Source organism: Eretmochelys imbricata, chromosome 2, assembly GCF_965152235.1.
Source record: "Eretmochelys imbricata isolate rEreImb1 chromosome 2, rEreImb1.hap1, whole genome shotgun sequence".
Lineage (NCBI taxonomy): Eukaryota > Metazoa > Chordata > Testudines > Cheloniidae > Eretmochelys > Eretmochelys imbricata.
The window spans coordinates 96,998,092-97,015,704 of record NC_135573.1 but is presented as its reverse complement, the minus strand read 5'-3'; the positions used below and the strand labels follow the sequence as shown (position 1 = coordinate 97,015,704).

General features: G+C 39.8%; 1 protein-coding gene across 7 annotated transcripts in view; it reads left to right on the top strand.

The window, feature by feature from the left end:
• Positions 1 to 17,613, top strand: part of RTTN (rotatin) — a 149,992-nt gene that overhangs the window by 99,365 nt on the left and 33,014 nt on the right. For 5 of the 7 annotated variants that reach the window (XR_013345173.1, XM_077810486.1, XM_077810485.1 and 2 more), the window contains 6 exons: positions 4,616 to 4,727; positions 5,981 to 6,179; positions 7,502 to 7,592; positions 10,533 to 10,686; positions 11,061 to 11,198; positions 12,222 to 12,433. Coding sequence is in view for 6 of the 7 variants with exons in the window: in XM_077810486.1 (XP_077666612.1) it covers positions 4,616 to 4,727; positions 5,981 to 6,179; positions 7,502 to 7,592; positions 10,533 to 10,686; positions 11,061 to 11,198; positions 12,222 to 12,433 (906 nt within the window). In the remaining variant the exon portion in view is untranslated. The remainder of the gene's footprint in view (positions 1 to 4,615; positions 4,728 to 5,980; positions 6,180 to 7,501; positions 7,593 to 10,532; positions 10,687 to 11,060; positions 11,199 to 12,221; positions 12,434 to 17,613) is intronic. The other 2 variants (XM_077810487.1, XM_077810489.1) reach the window with 1 other exon arrangement.

The window sequence follows — 17,613 nt, the reverse complement described above, 5'->3', positions numbered from 1 at the left end:
GGACAAAAACTCAAATTTCTTTTTTTTTTTCCATTTATGCTTTCCATTTTATTAGCTAACTCACAAATACCCCTTACTTCCCTGTCTTTTCCAATTTTCAAAAGCTTTAGTTTTTATGCCATAAGAAAGTTAAATTACTTCTGATGAGAGTACATAGGTAGTGGTAAAAATATCCTTTTACTGGATATGATGTTTTATACCATAAGTTTATCACCATCAGAGCTGATTTGTGAAGGTGATAAGATCTTTCCTTCATAGGACAGCAGAACACTGTGAAAATGACATTGTATCATTGTATGTGTCCTGTTTAGATAGCAGAAAAATTCTGTTTTTAAGCTTTATCCTTCTGTGATGCTGTGAAGCCATTACCGTTACATTACCTTTGCTGACTTCACTGGTGTAAGAAGCTAACCAGGTAAATTATTATGGATTTTTACTGACCTAAGACCTTGTTTTCCTTTTCTTGGGCTGTAAGATTCAGGCAGCTTGACAACACAAAGTAGGGATAAGGAAGCTGTAAAGTGTACATGTTTTATCTGTACTATATGCTGTGCTACTAATGGATTCTTGAAGTTTTGGATGACCATAATTGAGATTCCTTGTCTAAGCTTATTCTGTATGTAGTAATGAACTCATGGGCTTTCTTTCAACACTTCGGCACAGTTACGCCTTTGCTGGCTTATGTAACATTATTTACTAAAGCATTTTCTATGACTTTTGAAGAGTTTCTTTAAAAAGAAAGGAATTTGTGGCTTTAGCCAATCAGTAAAAAGATTTTCAGAGTTAAGGTGCAGTGCTCAATCAGTGCAGATCTGGCCATAATTGGGCATCTCTTCCCTTTGCTGACCACTGTGACTGCTGCTTTGTATTTGATTAACAAAAAAAATCCCACGCCCAATCTTCTGATTTTTTTTTTTTTTAAGTAGTTTGGGTTTATTTTATTTCTGGATCCTGATCTTTACCGAATTACAAGATCACTGTGATACACCTTTCTTTCTGAATGTACCAAGGCACTTCAGACCTGTCTGTGGGCCTGCAGGGATTGGCCAAACCTCCTTGTATCAGATTAGCTGCTTCTGGTGATGCAAACAGTGGTGGTTCAACACTCCTGTGTTATCCATTAGCTTCATAACTTTTGAAGTTGATTTGAGGAAGTTGCAAGCAAGGCTTTCACATTATCCGTTTCTCCTTCTTTCTTTTACTTTCTTTCTTCCTCCCCATGTCCCTCCCAACAAAGCTGAGCAAGTCAAAGAGGAAGAGGTGAACGCCATCTGAGAAGAGACCCTCTCAGACCCTCAGATCTCCCCAAATCAGCAAACACTTGCTCAGAAACTACTTCACAGAGATGTCAATCTTCTTGAGTACTTGGGATTCAGCAAACTGGTCTCTGCTCATTCAAGGATTTTTCTTCATGAGTAAGCCCAAAGTTCCCCCTGAACAACCTGGTCTGGTCCACCTCTAAAGGGATGAACAACAGACTCCTGTCCCTGATTCTTAAGTGGTGAGTTAAGACCACTTGACGAGGAATCTGACATCCATTTTGACTCTCCATCTATGCAAAAGGAAGATCTGAGTTCTGTTAGGATGATCCCCTGCACTTCATCTCCAGTTATATATATTGGCGAATGAGGAGCATTATGTGTGATGTGAATAAGCTCAGGACACCTCCACCAGGATGGGTTATGATCTAAAAGGAGAGAACAGAGCAAAAAAAGTAGGTCCTCTGGGGTGACTACCATATGCTCAAAAGGTAAAAGGAAATCAAAAAGACCAAAAAAAAAAAAAAAAAAAGGTGGATAAAGCCCAAAAGCTTTCCTGATGCTCGTCTATTTCCACAACCTCTAGCATCTCCCCCAAAGCAGGGAAGTTCCACATTGGATCACAGTAACGACGAACCTGAGAAGCATAAGGAAAATTTTCCATTCAACTTCATTTCTTTTTCAAGGAGGAATGGGAAACTCCTAACAAAGGTAAAAGGCTCTGTCAGCAAGCTTTGAAATTCTGTATAGGATTATAGAAACTTTCCCCTTCATTCTCCTCAAAGCCAGTGTAGGAATTGTACTTCCCACAAAGTTCCTGCAGAGAAAAAGATAGAAGCCGCTCTTAGAAGCTTCTTCAGAATCCCTGATAGCTCTATTTGCTGCCACATAGAATCATAGAATCATAGAATATCAGGGTTGGAAGGGACCCCTGAAGGTCATCTAGTCCAACCCCCTGCTCGAAGCAGGACCAATTCCCAGTTAAATCATCCCAGCCAGGGCTTTGTTTCACTAGAGCCACAATATCCCAGTACAACAAGCTAAAAAGACCCAATCTCATAATAAATTCAACTTGTATTATGGAAAATATGTGTAGTTACTGCATTTGTGATTCCATGAAACTAGTAGCAAGAGTTGTAACTAGTTCAGTAGCTAGATGTCACATCTGGCTTTAGCAGATAGCTATTTAAAGTGCATTCTTGGTGCCTCAAAACTTTCTGGTGGACTCATGTTTGAGAAAGATTGATAAGGTGGTATCTGAGAACATGGACAAGCTAAGGCTTCTCACTCCAGCGAAGTCCTAGGCTGATTACAAACCCTGAGGCAAGGGCAGAGGTTCCTTTCAAAGCCCATTGAAATCAGTGGGGTATCTTTCCATTGATTTTGGTGGGCTTTGCATGAAGCCTTTTGTTCTTATCTACAGAGAAAGAGAAGGGAATGCTCTTATTCCAGGGGTAAAACCTGGACATGGAAGACCCAGAGGAAATCCAGATCAGTTAACAAGTCCAACCCGTCCTTCCAGTCCAAACAGTCACTGTGATTGTAACCAAATCCAGAAATAGGTCTGGGGCAGGATAGCCCACTGCTTAGGTGCCTGGTTCCAGTTGACTTCAGATTGGTAGGCATTGTAGAATGTAGCATGGATACTTGCTCTACATTCCTTATTCAAGAAACATCAAACCATCTGTGAAGACTGGGGGAGCTATCTGTATTTTTTTATGAACATTGTGGGAATCCCTGTTTGATATTCAGTGGGTGACAGATATAAGGGAGCCTTATGGTTAACTCAGTGCTATGGGGCTCTTTACCCCAATCCCTGGTATTTGACACACAGTACAGGTGCTAGTTTCTTTGTAAATTGACCCATGCCATGTTCTCATCAGCAGGCAGGCTGGTGGCCCTGAAGGAAGTGGGAAAAACTTCAGGCAGGAGCTTCTCAACAAAGGGACTTGGTAAAAGCTAAAAGATATCCTGGGACCTGAGCAACACACACTGAGGGGGGTGGGAAAAGAAGTAAGATTGTTTGAGAGGCAGCATTTGTAGGGGACAACCTGTCTCTTCCAGTCACAATGCTTGGGGAGGTGCCTGGGTTAAGCAGAACACATTTAAACTGGAAAAGAAAGGCTAAGTTTAGTAAGACAACACGTAGGCTTTTGATACTTTTGAGCCTTCTCTCTGCTTGAAATGTTCCTATGATTAAATAAATCATACTGTGTTGAATAAGCTATTTTCTGACCCTGCTTGTACCAGCTGGTCACAGTTTCTGGAGGGGATTCCATACCAGGGGCCAAAATGAGCTGGACCTAGGGCTGTAGGTAAATATATTTGGTAAGCGGCATGCTGTAATGTAGTGATCCAGTTTTAAAATTGTGTGAACAATAGCGTTCCACGCTGAGAGAAGTGGAAGTGTAGGCCTGTCACTTGAAATAGGCGTCCACAGAGAGAGACAATGACAACGCTGGCTATCATACTGTGGCCAGACAGCATGAGAAGCTGAAATCTAAATGCTTCAGTGATTCAGATTCTTTTTCAAGGGGGATGAAAAAATCATGATTTTCAGAAGAAAAACGGAATGTGATTGGAAGGCTTCCAATATATTGAACATCTACCAGTCAAGAAAACTGAAATGCCTCAGCAGGTCTGTAGTCCTTCATTAAGGTTTGCAGTAACAAGACATTTTACAATAAAGTGTTTAAAGAGAAGACTTAGATCCTGAACCTAGAAAGACTTACACAGGCACTCACGTGTAAGAACATGAGTAGCCCCATTTTCAGTTCAGTGAGGCTGCTCACGTATTTGAAGTTAAGCACCTACATAATACTTTCCAGAATCAGAGCTTAGTGTTTTCAAAAAACTGTCCATTGAATGCACCTGTATTAATATAAACAGTTAATGTAATGTTCACGACCAACTATTGTGTATCCACAGCAATTGCTAAGGGAAGAGCTATTTGCTTACTGCTACTCTGGTTATCTGAATATTTAACTATGTTCATTAGAGATTAAAAAAGGTGTGACAAAAAATAAGTTCTGTTGTGGTTGATTTTATTCCATTTTGAATAGTTGAAAACAATTGTGGAAAAGGCTGAGGTGCACTAGTGGTCTGTCATGACCACTGGGCATGTGTCACTGGCACTGTGGAGCTTCAGGTGAGGCCAGGTTTTTTTAAATGTATTTCCAGGAACCTGCTTTTTAACACTGAATATTAACACGCACACACACACCCACACACACCCACACACACAACCCCATCCCCGCCCAAACACTTTGTTCCTGAAAAATTAGCTATCTTCGGACAATAAACACCATAATACTTACAAAGAGTAAATTGATTGCTTTGCTTTTATGACTTCCTAGATCTTTTCTGCATCGCCGTCATTGAGGAGTGTTGATGAGCTGCAGGCCCCTACCCCACTAGCATCAGCTTGTTTTGTCCCTGAAATACCAGTTGACCGGCTTATGGCTCAAGGTAAACCAGATTTGAGTTTAATTTTTAAATGTATCCATGGACACAAACATTTTTTGGTTGGTTTGGGGTGAGGGGAGATTAGCAATATTACATGAGGTTTTCTGTGGAATTGAAGGTAGGAAATCCATTATCCTTATGGGAAGGGAGAGAATTACACATGAACATTAAATACAACAGCTACTTCTTAAAGTTATAGCTAATTTTAAAAAGTATCTTTTTGGAAGTTGGCTGGTTTGGCTATCTGACCTTCATTTGACCTAGAAGTCTAGAAATAAAAGGTTCTATGTACTAACAAGTTGGTAATAACCAAAAGTTGCATGTGGTGGCTTTTTTTGTAGCCTATCTGAAATAAATTCATGGTCTGTCAGTTTCTAATGGACAGATGTCTGCATTGCAAAAACAATCACCACAGTTGGCACTAATTGGTGTTCCTACTGGTGGTCTCAGCAGTGGGGCCACGTTACGTGGGCACAAAGTCTGAGCTTTCCTGGCATAGCTATGTAAGGAAGCCTGCACTAATCTTTTTAGAGATACACATGTTTGATGGACATCAGTTTTTGTTGCTGTCAATCTGTCAGTTTTTCAGAACACAAAGCTTTCAGTAGAGAAATAAATGTCTGACATAAAGATCTTCTGTTCTGAATTTCATTGTCTCATTCTTTCTCCATCTCTCCTAATCTGTCATCAATCTTAAAAAAAAACAAACAAAAAAAACAAAACCCACACACTTCGGCCCTCTCTAGAAGAGTGATTATTTCAAAACTGTTTTTTAAAGTAATTATCTGTTAAAATGAAAAACTATATTTTTAACATTTTCAGGCAAATTAGCATTATGAATATGCTTCTCTGGATTCCTCAGTCATAGAATCTGGGCATTGTCTTACTTAATTTATATAAATTTTGATAATATATTTTAATATCACAAATGATTAAATAAAAACAACAGTTAAGGAACACTACATACAGATATTTCATTCATTATTTTAAATGTTTTCCCACTTGTCTTCTTTCTGATTATTCATTCAGGTCTCTTGTGCCACAGTTTGCCAAGCAGCATTCCATATTTGACTTCTTATAGTTTGAGGTGAAACTTCATATGTTTTTTGTTCCAAGAAGCCCTTGTTTTACTGTTTAAAAATCTAAACAGAAGTTGGATACACTGGGTAGCAAATAATATGTATAGTTCTTTGTATTATGTAATCGCTCTGTTTTATCTTTGGATTAGTGTTTTTATTTTGGTCGCTGTGTTCTAGGTCAGAGTGACACAACCACAACAACATCTCCAAGTCCACATGATTCTCCCCAGACTGCTGTTCTGTCTAATCAGTGTGCTCTAGTCACACCTCCTCTCCTGTCAGCTGTATGCAGCCTGCTGGACAACTTGCTGGTGGTTGTTCCAAAGGACACTGGAATTGCTCTTCGACAAGCACACTTACTAACACCGCTCAGTAGGTAAGAGATCAATAACTGCTGAGCTACAAACAGGTGCAGCAGTAGAGGAAAACTAGAACAGGATCAGCAATATCCATGTTTCTAACCAGGACTTTGTGACAGTTATTGATTGGCTCTCGGGTACTCTGAAATGTTCACAAACGCTTTTTAAATGAAGCTAGCAGACGCATGTGTTCATTTTATGCTTTCGGAACAGGTACCCACTTCCAGACAGATGATCCTCATTATTTTCAGTGAGTCTTTCTGGTACAGGTTTACATCAGTGTATGCATCTCCTGTTTCCCTTTGGTAATGATTAACCTTTGTTCAGATGGGTATTTATTTATTCTCCATTTTTGAATATGTGATCATCAGACATTGAGAGTTGTAAGTGAATATATTTCATTGTGATATTTTTAATTGCACAAAGTGTATGCTTGTGTATATTGGAAAGTTTGGTTTGGAGGGGAAAGTAGAGTTTGACAGCATGGGACTTGTCCTTTTCCCCTCTCCTATATCTCCAAGTGATGTTTGGCAGCTGAGAGAGGGCTTAGGTTTGAGACACTCACTATTTTTGTTTGTTTTTTGTTTTTGTTTTTTTTTTAAGAACTCAAAGTAATTAAATGCAAAAACTGTTAATACTAAACAACATTAAAGTGATACTTAGGTTAAAGTTAATATATATTTTTAGAACAAATGTACTTATAGTATGTTACAAAAAAGGTTTAATTTTTCAAACTGTAGTGGTTGGTCCACCTGTGACATATGAAGCACTTGCAGGTATGTTGGTCTTCAGAGCTACTTTTGGTCACATGAAGGAAGTATTTGACAGTGTTTTTAAACAGTGAAGCTTCTAGCTAGTTATATCTTAGTGCAGGACAGCCTTTAGAATTTCAAAGACTTTTATTAGGGGCTTGTCTACACATTACATATTAGTGTAATTAAAGCAATAAAAACCCTGCTAGTGTGGATGCAGTTACACCAATATAAAGGTGTTTATACCTGTGTAGCTTATTCCTGTGTAGGAAGGGGAATAAGCTATAGTAGAATTATGCACCTCCCTACTGATCTAACAACATCAACACTAGTGGTTGTACTGGTAAAACTATTTTGCTTTTAAAAAAAACAAACACCTTTTATACCAGTATAACTGCATCTGCGCTAGGGTTTGAAATAATATAACTTTTTGGGGATAATTGTCACATCCCTGTAATGTATTTTATTCTAAGTTAATGATATGTACTGTTATTTTTAATAGCATATTAATATAGTTTCTTTTGTTTTGCATGAAAGTTGAAATATATATTACTCCGACAAACTATTTATCCTATATTTTCCATTAGTCTTGTAAATGCTAGGTTGGTTGAAAGATGTATGTTGGAATTGAAAGCTCCTCTGCCTCATCCATGTCACGTTGAACATACAAAAGTTCAGGTTAGTTGTATGTGATTATGAAATGCACTGTATGAATTTAGAAATCCTGAGTCCTAAACTTACACAACCATATCAGTTTGTTTACATTGTATCTACCCAATATCTTAGAACAGCTGTATCAAAGCTATTCTAAACTGTCATGTAAATTACATTAAATCATAACCTATCCAATCAAATTCTTATGTAAACTTGAGAGGAAAATATACTATGTTTACTGGGGACCTGCATGAAAGACCTCCTAAACTTATGTTCCCCAGCTTAGGTTAAAAACTTCCCCAAGGCACAAATTCCTTCCCTTGTTCTTGGACGATATTGCTGCCACCACCAAGTGATTTAAACAAACATTCAGGGAGGAGCCACTTGGAGCCCTATCTCCCCTCCCCAATATATCCCCCCCAAGCTCCTTCCCCCTTTCCTGCGGAGGCTTGAGAATAATATACCAAACAAATAGGTTAACAAGGTGAGCACAGACGAGACCCTTGGGTTTTTAGGACACTAAAAACCAATCAGGTTCTTAAAAGAAGAACTTTATAATAAAGAAAAAAGTGAAAGAAGCACCTCTGTAAAATCCGGATGGAAGGTAATTTTACAGGGTAATAAAAAGATTTAAAACACAGAGGATTCCCCTCTAGGCTCAACTTTAAAATTACAAAAACAGGAATAAACCTCCCTCTTGGCATAGGGAAAATTCACAAGCTAAAACAAAAGATAATCTTAACGCATTTCCTTGCTATTACTTATAATTTCTGTAATTTTAGATGTTTCATTTCAGTAGGAGCAGGATTACCTGCTTGGTCTCTCTCTCTGTCTCAAGAGAGAACACAAAAAGAACACAAACAAAATCTGCCCCCGGCCAGATTTGAAAGTATCTTCTTTTCCGTTGGTCCTTCTGGTCAGATGCCAACCAGGTTATTTGAGCTTCTTAACCCCTTACAGGTAAAGGAGGGATTTTTAATGCTACCCTTAGCTGCATGTTTATGACAATGTCAATTTCAGCTGATGCTGAAATCAGTGACAAAAAAATCAATGAGTAACTATAGGTATATCTACAGGGCTTGGGTGTCACTGTCCCTGCAGCCATGCAGGGAGTCCTCTGCAGCCCTGCTGTCATGGGAGTGAGTGGGTCTGTGACAGGGTAGCTGTACAGGACTCCTTGTGCTGCTTTAAGGCTGGGTGGAAAGTCTGTGGTCCTGATGGGGCAGAGCAGAGACCCCTGACCAGGACTATGAGGAGGAGCCCCCAGCTGTGGGGGAGGCCACTCCCCACTGCTGAAGCTGCAGTCCTGCTGACACAGACCTGCTTTCTCATTCACCAGCTGGGCATGCTGAGGGTCTCTGCTCTGCCCCACCAGGACTACAGACTTTCCCACACCTTGCGCCTGCAGGGATCAGGTGTCATCCGCCATGCAGCTAGCCCTCTGCAGCTCCATTGTCACAAGAGTGAGGGGACAGGACTATGACAGCAGAGCAGCAGAGGATTTCTGTATGGCTGCAGGGCTGATGACACCTGATCCCTGCAGACACAAGGTGCAGTGGAGGCAGCAGTTGTCCTGGCCTTGCAGAGCAGAGACTCTGCACGTGGCTAGGACTTCAAGGAGAAAGACGAGCCGCTGGCGGCAGGGAAGGCTACCCCACTGCAGATCAGTTCCTGCAGGGTGGTGGCTGCTACACTCCTGGCTGGTGAGTGTGTGAGTGGGGTCAGTGACACCCAATTTCTGCAGGAACATGGTGCAAGAAAGGTTGCAATCCTGGCCCAGTGGAACAAAGACACCCTCAGCTCAGCTGTGGGGGGCTCTAAGAACTAGTCAGCAGCAGGGGGCCTCCACTGCAGCAGAGGACGACGACGACGACTCCTTATAGCCTTGGCCAGGAGTCTCTGCTATGCCCAGACAGGACCCTGAGCCTTCTCCGCATCTTATGCCAGCAGGCATCCACTGTCACCAGCTCTACAGCTGTGTAGGGAGCCCTCTGCAGCTCCCTTGTCACAGCCCAGCTCGCTCACTCAACAGCCAGGAGTGTGGGAGCCGTCCCTGGCAGGAACTGTTCGGCAGTGGAGTGACCTCCCCCACAGCCACAGGATAATCCTTCTTGTGGCTGGGGGTCTCTGTTCTGCAGGTCCAGGATGACTGCTGCTTTCCCAGCACCTTGCTCCCTGGTGTCTGGGCCCCTGGGCCACAGAGAGAGCCCCCTGCTGTAAGTACTATCCTAACCCTAAATTCAACCCTATCCCCCACAACTTTAAAAATAAAATTAGTAAAAATAAAAAAAATCTTAAATAAAAATTGACAAAAAAAGTCAAAAAAAAAATCAAATTCTGCCAACCGTATATTTAGAGGCGACTAAGAGGGGATACGATAGAAGTCTATAAAATCATGAGTGGTATAGGGAAAGTAAATAAGGAAGTGTTATTTACTCCTTCTCATAATACAAGAACAAGGAGCCACTAAATGAAATTAATAGGTAGCAGGTTTAAAACAAATACAGGGAAGATTTTTTTTTTTTCACACAATGCACTGTCAACCTGTGGAACTCCTTGCCAGAGTGTGTTGTGAAAGCCAGTACTATAACGGGGTTCAAAAGAGAGCTAGATAGGTTCATGGAAGATAGGTCCATCAATGGCTATTAGCCAGGATGGTAAGGAATGGTCAACCTGTTTGCCAGAAGCTGGGATTGGGTGACAGGGCATGAATCACTTTGATAACCTGTCTGTTCATTCCCTTTGTGGCACCTGCCATTGGCCACTGTCAGAGGACAGGGTACTGGGCTTGATGGACCTTTGGTCTGAACCATTATGGCCATTCTTCTTATGTTCTTAGATATATAGATAGACATAGATATCCAAAAAGGTGCATTATGTGGTGTTGCCTAAAGTAGGTCTTAACATACTGTAAAATCAGGTTGCAAAGATCCAGCTTTTGTGTCCTTTTTACTGTTTTAACAGGTTTTATTCCTACTTCAGTATTTGTCTTCAGTGTCCAGGCTTCTACAGTCATGTTTATTGGTAGATACTCAGCTTGTGATCCAGGATGAGCTAATGAAACCTCTTTTGGGAAATACCTTAATGATCCTCTCCATTCGCTTGCTGGATGGCTTGGGTAATATGTAGATACTTCTCTTGTCTAGACAGACAGATGCACATCTTATTCAGAAAAATCAGTACCATCTTTCCTAACACTGTATGTTAAACTGTAGTTACATGTTTCATTTGCTATGTGCTAATATTTAGAAATTTATATCTGCTAGCCATTTACTCTCTAGTCTTCAAGCATTATTACGAAGTAAGGGGAGAAACTGCGTTAAAATTGGTTTGGGGCTGAATTATTTGCCTATGGGATAGGGGTGTTGCAAGTTTGTTCGTTTTTTTTTTTCATCATTTCTTATTTTAAAGATAAGTTTCTGTGGTCAGGCTTAGATATCCAGATTTCTCTCTCTGTGTTAATAGCTTGAACTTCCTATGTTCTGTTCCCAGATACTGAGTTAACATCTGCGGTTCACCAAACATGGACAGACTTGTTTAGCCTTCTGGCTATACTGTTAAGGAAAAGTGGCCAAATTGCTCTTCCATCTGTGACAGCAGCTCTTGGAAAACATTGGACTGCAATAATTGGTAATGCCTATTCTTAGATGGATTTAGACCTTGCAGCTAATAATGAGGATGACCTCTTATTAGATGCTATCAAATATTTATAAAGGACATGTCAATAACAATAAACAAAATGTGTCTGCTTTTTACTGAGAAGATATGGAGTGTATTTTTACCCTTGTTTGTTTTTTATAGCTTTTTCTTCTATAGTTCTGTAAAGTCATTTCTCAGCTATTACACAGCTTTCTATATATATTTTTTGTTTATAGACTTTAACAGTTTCTGGTTCTAAACTTTGGGATAAAGTAAATCAGATTTAATTAGAGGCTGAACTGAGCCACAGCATACTGTTTTTTGCTTTTGTTTTTTTCTTACACTGATAGTTTATCTAAAATGTAAGAAAGCAAACAAAAACATACAAGCCTGAAAAATAGTTTTAAAGGTCAAAACCTTTTCTTGCTGCATGAGTCAATATGTAGTCACTTGTTATTGTATAATAGTTTAATCTATTACACAAATAATAATTTAATTATTGTAATTAAGACCCTGATTAAGCAAGGTAATCTAGCATGTGCCTACAATTAATCACCTAAGTAGTCCAATTGAAATCTATGCTTTTAGTTAGGCATGTGCTAAGTCACTTTTTGAGCCAGGGCCTAACTGCACTTCTGCCAACAGAGTCAGCTTGTAATGAAAAGCTTCTGATTGTTGCTGTCTTCAGTATAATGCAAGCTCTGGTCTAAAATATTCAAGCAAGTGAAAAGTTGACTAAACAGTTTCAGTGCTCATTTGTGTTTTGTTCTTTTAATTTCAAGTGTAACATGAAATACTTAGTCATTCACACTTTCCATAAATTTAGAATGCAGAAATATATTTTTAAACTTAGGAGCAAATACTTAGAGCTCATTGGATATCTCTTGCAAGCACTAGTGTGCTGTTCCCTGACCCAGGCATATGCCTTGGATTAGTCCATTCCAGATCTGAAATGTTTAACCATGTCTTGATGCTGAAATTTAAAAAAAATCTGTTATCTATTTGACCTTTTAGATACAATTTGTGACTGTGTGCATCTGTCTACCATATGTCCCAGTTTATATATGGCCAGTTTGCAATTCCTCTCCATTCTCTTGGCTGAAGAGGGGAAAAGGCAGCTCCAAGATAAACAGAATATTTGCCCCAACCCAACAATTACTTTTCTTCTAGATGAAGCTGAAGGAAGTTTGGCATCAGGAGCCAAACTTAATGAATTAATAATTCAGGTATAAATTTATATATTCAATAAATTAATACAATGGTATTATGGTTTTGATTATATGACTGAGATCATCTTTCTATTGTAATGCTGAATGTCTAATTAAAAGCTCGGTCAACTATTTTGAGAAATAGTCTTAGTAAAGAATCCAGAGCACTTCAAACAAACTGGTTTATAAACTGTATATAGAAATCACTCTTCCCACCACTGTTATACAGCATTCTTTGAAGACAACAGCTGTTTAACACCACACAGCAACATTACATAATAGTTTAGGGTAGGAAGTGAATACAATATCTGTTTTAAACTGCAGGGGAACATTTTACATAATTAGAATATCATTATGCAAATTTAAATAGGAAATAATTCGATATTTTGGCCAAAAGGATTCCTACTGTTCCAGATATGCCTTGGAATATTTAAGGATTGAGACCTTGTTTTTCTTCCTGTAAATGACAGCAGCAGAGTGCTCTTTAACATCACATAATCATAGAAATTAGGAACTGAGAAAACCCATTTGGCCATTTAGTCCATCCTTTGCTAGTGTCTGATTATTGCATACAAAACTTTTATTAATGCATTGTACTATCTAGTTTTAAATCTGCCAAGCACTGAACTTTTATCTCTTCCATTGGGAGACTGTTCCTTAACGTAATAGATCTCACCAACAGGACAATTTTCTTGATATTAACCAAAATGTTTTCTCTTTCCTAATGTCATCTCATTACTCCTCTTTATACTTCCTTGTACTACCCTAAATAATTCTTTTCCCTCCTTGATATTTACACTGTCAGTTGTAGAACATTAATATGTCTGACATTACTTATCACTTAGCTGCTATATATTTAACTTCTCTTTCCTCATAAGTCCTTCAGCTTCCTATCACTTTCATTGACTTACTCTTAACTACCTGCACTTTATCATTGTATATTTGGTGGTAATAGTAAGATTTCATGTGAAACTATAACAAATGATTTAATAAAACTGAAATATCCACATCGGTCTATTTTTAACTATTTTAGTCACTAGAAGCTGTCAAGTTTGAATTTGTTCTTTATAAATTAATATGACTAACTGCTCTTATTGTTCTGATACCTAGATTCCCAGTGATATTTCTCTTAATATGCCATTATTTTGCCACAATGCTGGAACAATAGTTCTTTTTCAAGTATGTGTCGGTGTGGATCTTACTGTAGATGTGCTTTATTTACACACGTGAGACTTGAAAAACTTTGGGTAGCAGTGACTGTTGGGGCCTCTCATGTGCCCTGTGACACCTCAAGCTCTTGTGCATGGACATAAAGGGTGGTGTGAACGTAAGAATGGCAAAACTGGATCAGACCAGTGGTCCATCTAGCCCAATATCCTATCTTCCGACAGCAGCCAGTGCCAGATGCTTCAGAGGTGATGAACAGAACAGGGCAATTATCAAGTGATGCATCTCCTGTCATCCACTCCCAGCTTCTGGTAATCAGAGGTGTAGATGCATCTCCTGTCATCCACACCCACAACATGAAGTTGCATCCCTGAACATCTTGCTAGTAGCCATTAATGGACCTGTCCTCCATAAGCTTATCTAATTCTTCTTTGAAACCGGTTATACTTGTGGCCTTTACTACATCCCCTGGCAACAATTCCACGGGTTGACTGTGCATTGTGTGAAGAAGTAAGGAAAAATGAAGTTTGTTTGTTTTAAACCTACTGCCTATTAATTTCACTGGGAAACCCCACGTTCTTGTGTTACGTGAAGACACGTTCCTAACACTGCCTTATTAACTTTCTCCACACCATTCATGATTTTATAGACCTCTATCGTATTCTCCCCTTAGTCATTTCATCCAAGATGAACAGTCCCAGTCTTTTTAGTCTCTCACCATGTAGAAATTGTTCCATACGCTTAATCATTTTTATTGCCCTTCTCTGTATGCTTTCCAATTCTAATATATCTTTTTAGAGATGAGGTGACCAGAACTGCATGCGGAATTAAAGGTGAAGGCGTACCATGGATTGTGGCGTTATATTTTCTGCTTTTATTATCTATCCGTTTCCTAATGGTTCCTAACATTGTTAGCTTTTTTGACTGCTGCTGAAAATTGAGCAGATGTTTTCAGAGAATTATCTACTATGACTCCAAGATCAATTCTTGATTGGTAACAGCTAATTTAGACCCCATCATTTTGTATGTATAGTTGGGATTATGTTTTCCAATGCGAGTTACTCTGCATTTATCAACATTGAATTTCATCTGCCATTTTTGTCACCCAGTTTTGTGAGATCCTTTTAAAGTATTTACAGTCAGCATTAGACTTCACTATCGTGGGTAATTTTATATCATCTGCAAATTTTGTTACCTCACTATTCACCCCTTTTTCCAGTGGCCACAACCTTCAGTTTCCTCTTGCTGCTTGTGACAATAAGACAGAACTTGCCAAGTGTCTCTCACACTTAGCTCAGGCTAACTTCTTCATGTCTTCAGAACTACTTCTGATCTCCTGATTTCGACTGGTGTGACCCCTCTGAACTGAACTTTCTAGTGAGACCGCCTCTATACTCTCACACCCTATATAGGGCTCTTCAAAATGACAGTCTCAAAACCTGCAAGCTTCAAGCCCTGTCTGTCTCTGAAGGATGAATACAGTAGATGTCTCTCTTGCTTAGGGAAATTTCATATTCTGAGCAGATGCTCTGTATTCTTGTCCTTCTCTGCTATGAGACACAAGTTGGAAGAGCAAGGCTATAATTCCACTTACTTGGAACAACCTTGTCCAGCATTCTATTGGTGAACATGCCAGTATCATGTAACAGCCCTTCAGTCAGAATGGCAACACTAAAGATTGCATAGGAGAAGAAACTGAAAGAAAAAAAAATCTGGTGCCAGCATTTATAGCCCCAGCACCAAACCCAACCTCAACATCAGTGTCAAAGCCAACAGTGACACCTCGGTGTCTTGTCAGTCAGGCACTGAAAGGGGGTCACTCCATCATCAAGAAAGAGATCACTCTCCTCAGATGGTATCCCTGGTGAAGCTACCAATGCCAGAATTATCATGAGGAACCAGATCCAGGCACAGAGTGACATCTCCTCCCTATCTTGCCACTAAAGGATCTCTCTTCATTGGTGGATAAAGAGGTATGTGCTGGCACCTAACAATTCTAAAGCATTTCAGGAGCTCCTTGTGAGGATTGTTGGAGAGTCAGACATTGTAGAACTTCTCTGAAATAATCAAGCTGTGACATTCTGTCAGTTTCTGTTCATCAGGATCATCCTTCCCATTAACCCTTCTGGCAGACACCAGCCACTATACCACCAATGGTGAAATGGATCAAAAAGAGGTACTAGGTGACCCCCAGATGATTTTATTACTTCCACTCACCCCATCTCAGGCTCCTTCATTGTACTAGCTGTGTAGGAGAAATCGAGAATCAGCAAAAGTATGCTTAAGGTCAAGGAGTACAAATGACTCAACCTCTTTGGAAGGAAGTTGTACTTCTCTGCTTCACTGCACATGCACCAAGCTAACTGTGAGGCCCTGCTGCGACAAGTGTGACTTTCTCACCTGGGACAGGGTGAGTGCCTTTCTCACAAAGCTCCCTCATGACAGTTGAAAGCAGAGCCGGCGCCAGGCATAAGCAGACTAAGCAATTGCTTAGGGCCCAAGCAGCTCAAGAGGGCCCCCTATTAATTATTAGTATGCTTTGTGGGGGGAGGGCCAAAAATATTCCTGCATAGGGCCTCCCAATGGGCTGGCACCAGCACTGGCTGAAATGTTCTTAAGGAAATCATAGGGAAGCCCAGCTGGTGACAGCCTTACAAGCAGCGATGGATGGCTCAGACCCCTCAGCTAGATATATGGCCGCTGCAGTGACCGTGCAATGTGTATTGTGGCTTCAAGCATTGGTCATCCAAGGGAAGTGCAGGCCATGGTCAAGGTCTTGGCCTTTGAGGGCTCATAACTTTTTCAGTGAGTGTAGAGACAGTGTTCTTCATTCACTGACAAAATTATAAACTATCCCTATGCTTTCTGGGAATGTATAGCCCTGATCTGTACCTTGAGCCCTCCGATCCTTAGCCCCAACCAAGAGAGCACAAGCCGTCCATGCCAAGAAGTGTCTGACCTAAAAGAGGGTTCATCTAATGTAGCAGTGATCTATTTCTCATTTCTAAATCATTACTTCCTGTGATTGATCTAATACTGTGGTCTCTGATTAACCTCTCAGTACTTGCTCCACTTAGAGTAGTAGGGAATATGTTAAGGGATGAGTTCTGAGAGAATATGGACTTTTTACAGTTGTTTTCTCAAGACAGTTCGGGGGGAGAGGAAAGAAAAAATGAACTTTTGAGCCATGAGTAAGAATATTGTATAAGTACCCTAATTTACTTAGAAGTATTTATTTACTCCTAAGGGGTCACATAATGGGGTATTCAGATTACAGAAAAGCAACATGATAGACCAATTAGTAAATATATATCAAATATTAATGAGATGAGAACACTTATTACTCTTAAGAATGAGGCAAGATATACACAATTAGCATTTGACAGGCTAGCACAGGAAAAAAGCCTTTACTACTTATTAAGAGAAGTGCATAAAATGTGGTTGAATCACGAAAACTCTTTGGCAACTTCAGTTGGAAGAAACTCAAAATGTAATTAATGATCTGGGAAAACTAACAGATTAAAATGTGTAAATCTTTTAATTTCTATCATACACTACTCCAATATGAATCCCCAAATTCCATTATAGAAATAGCAGAATACTTGCTAAGATGCACTTACCCACTGTTAGAAGAATTGCTATTGTATGTGGAAAACAAAACGTTAGCCATGACTAGCAATGTCACTGAACTTCCGTTTCATTTCACCAGATACTTATTGTGGGGTGGTTTTAGTTTTCCATATGTGTCTAATAGGAAACTTAACCTGCTCTGTGGGTTTAGGGCTCTTCAAAGCTTGATTTACCCCAACTGGTACCACTTTCCTTGGGGTTTCCACTTAAGGAAGGAATCTTTACATTGCTTCCAGAGCTTGTTAAAAGCTTGCTGTTGGAGATGCTTGCATAATGACTCAGCACAACTCCCAGCTGTTCTGGCCATGCCGCTCCCTTCCTAGGAGCAGTCACATGTGCTGCCACAATTCTACACTCTCGCAGACCCTTCCATTCTTTATTATACTCACCTAAGCTAGCAT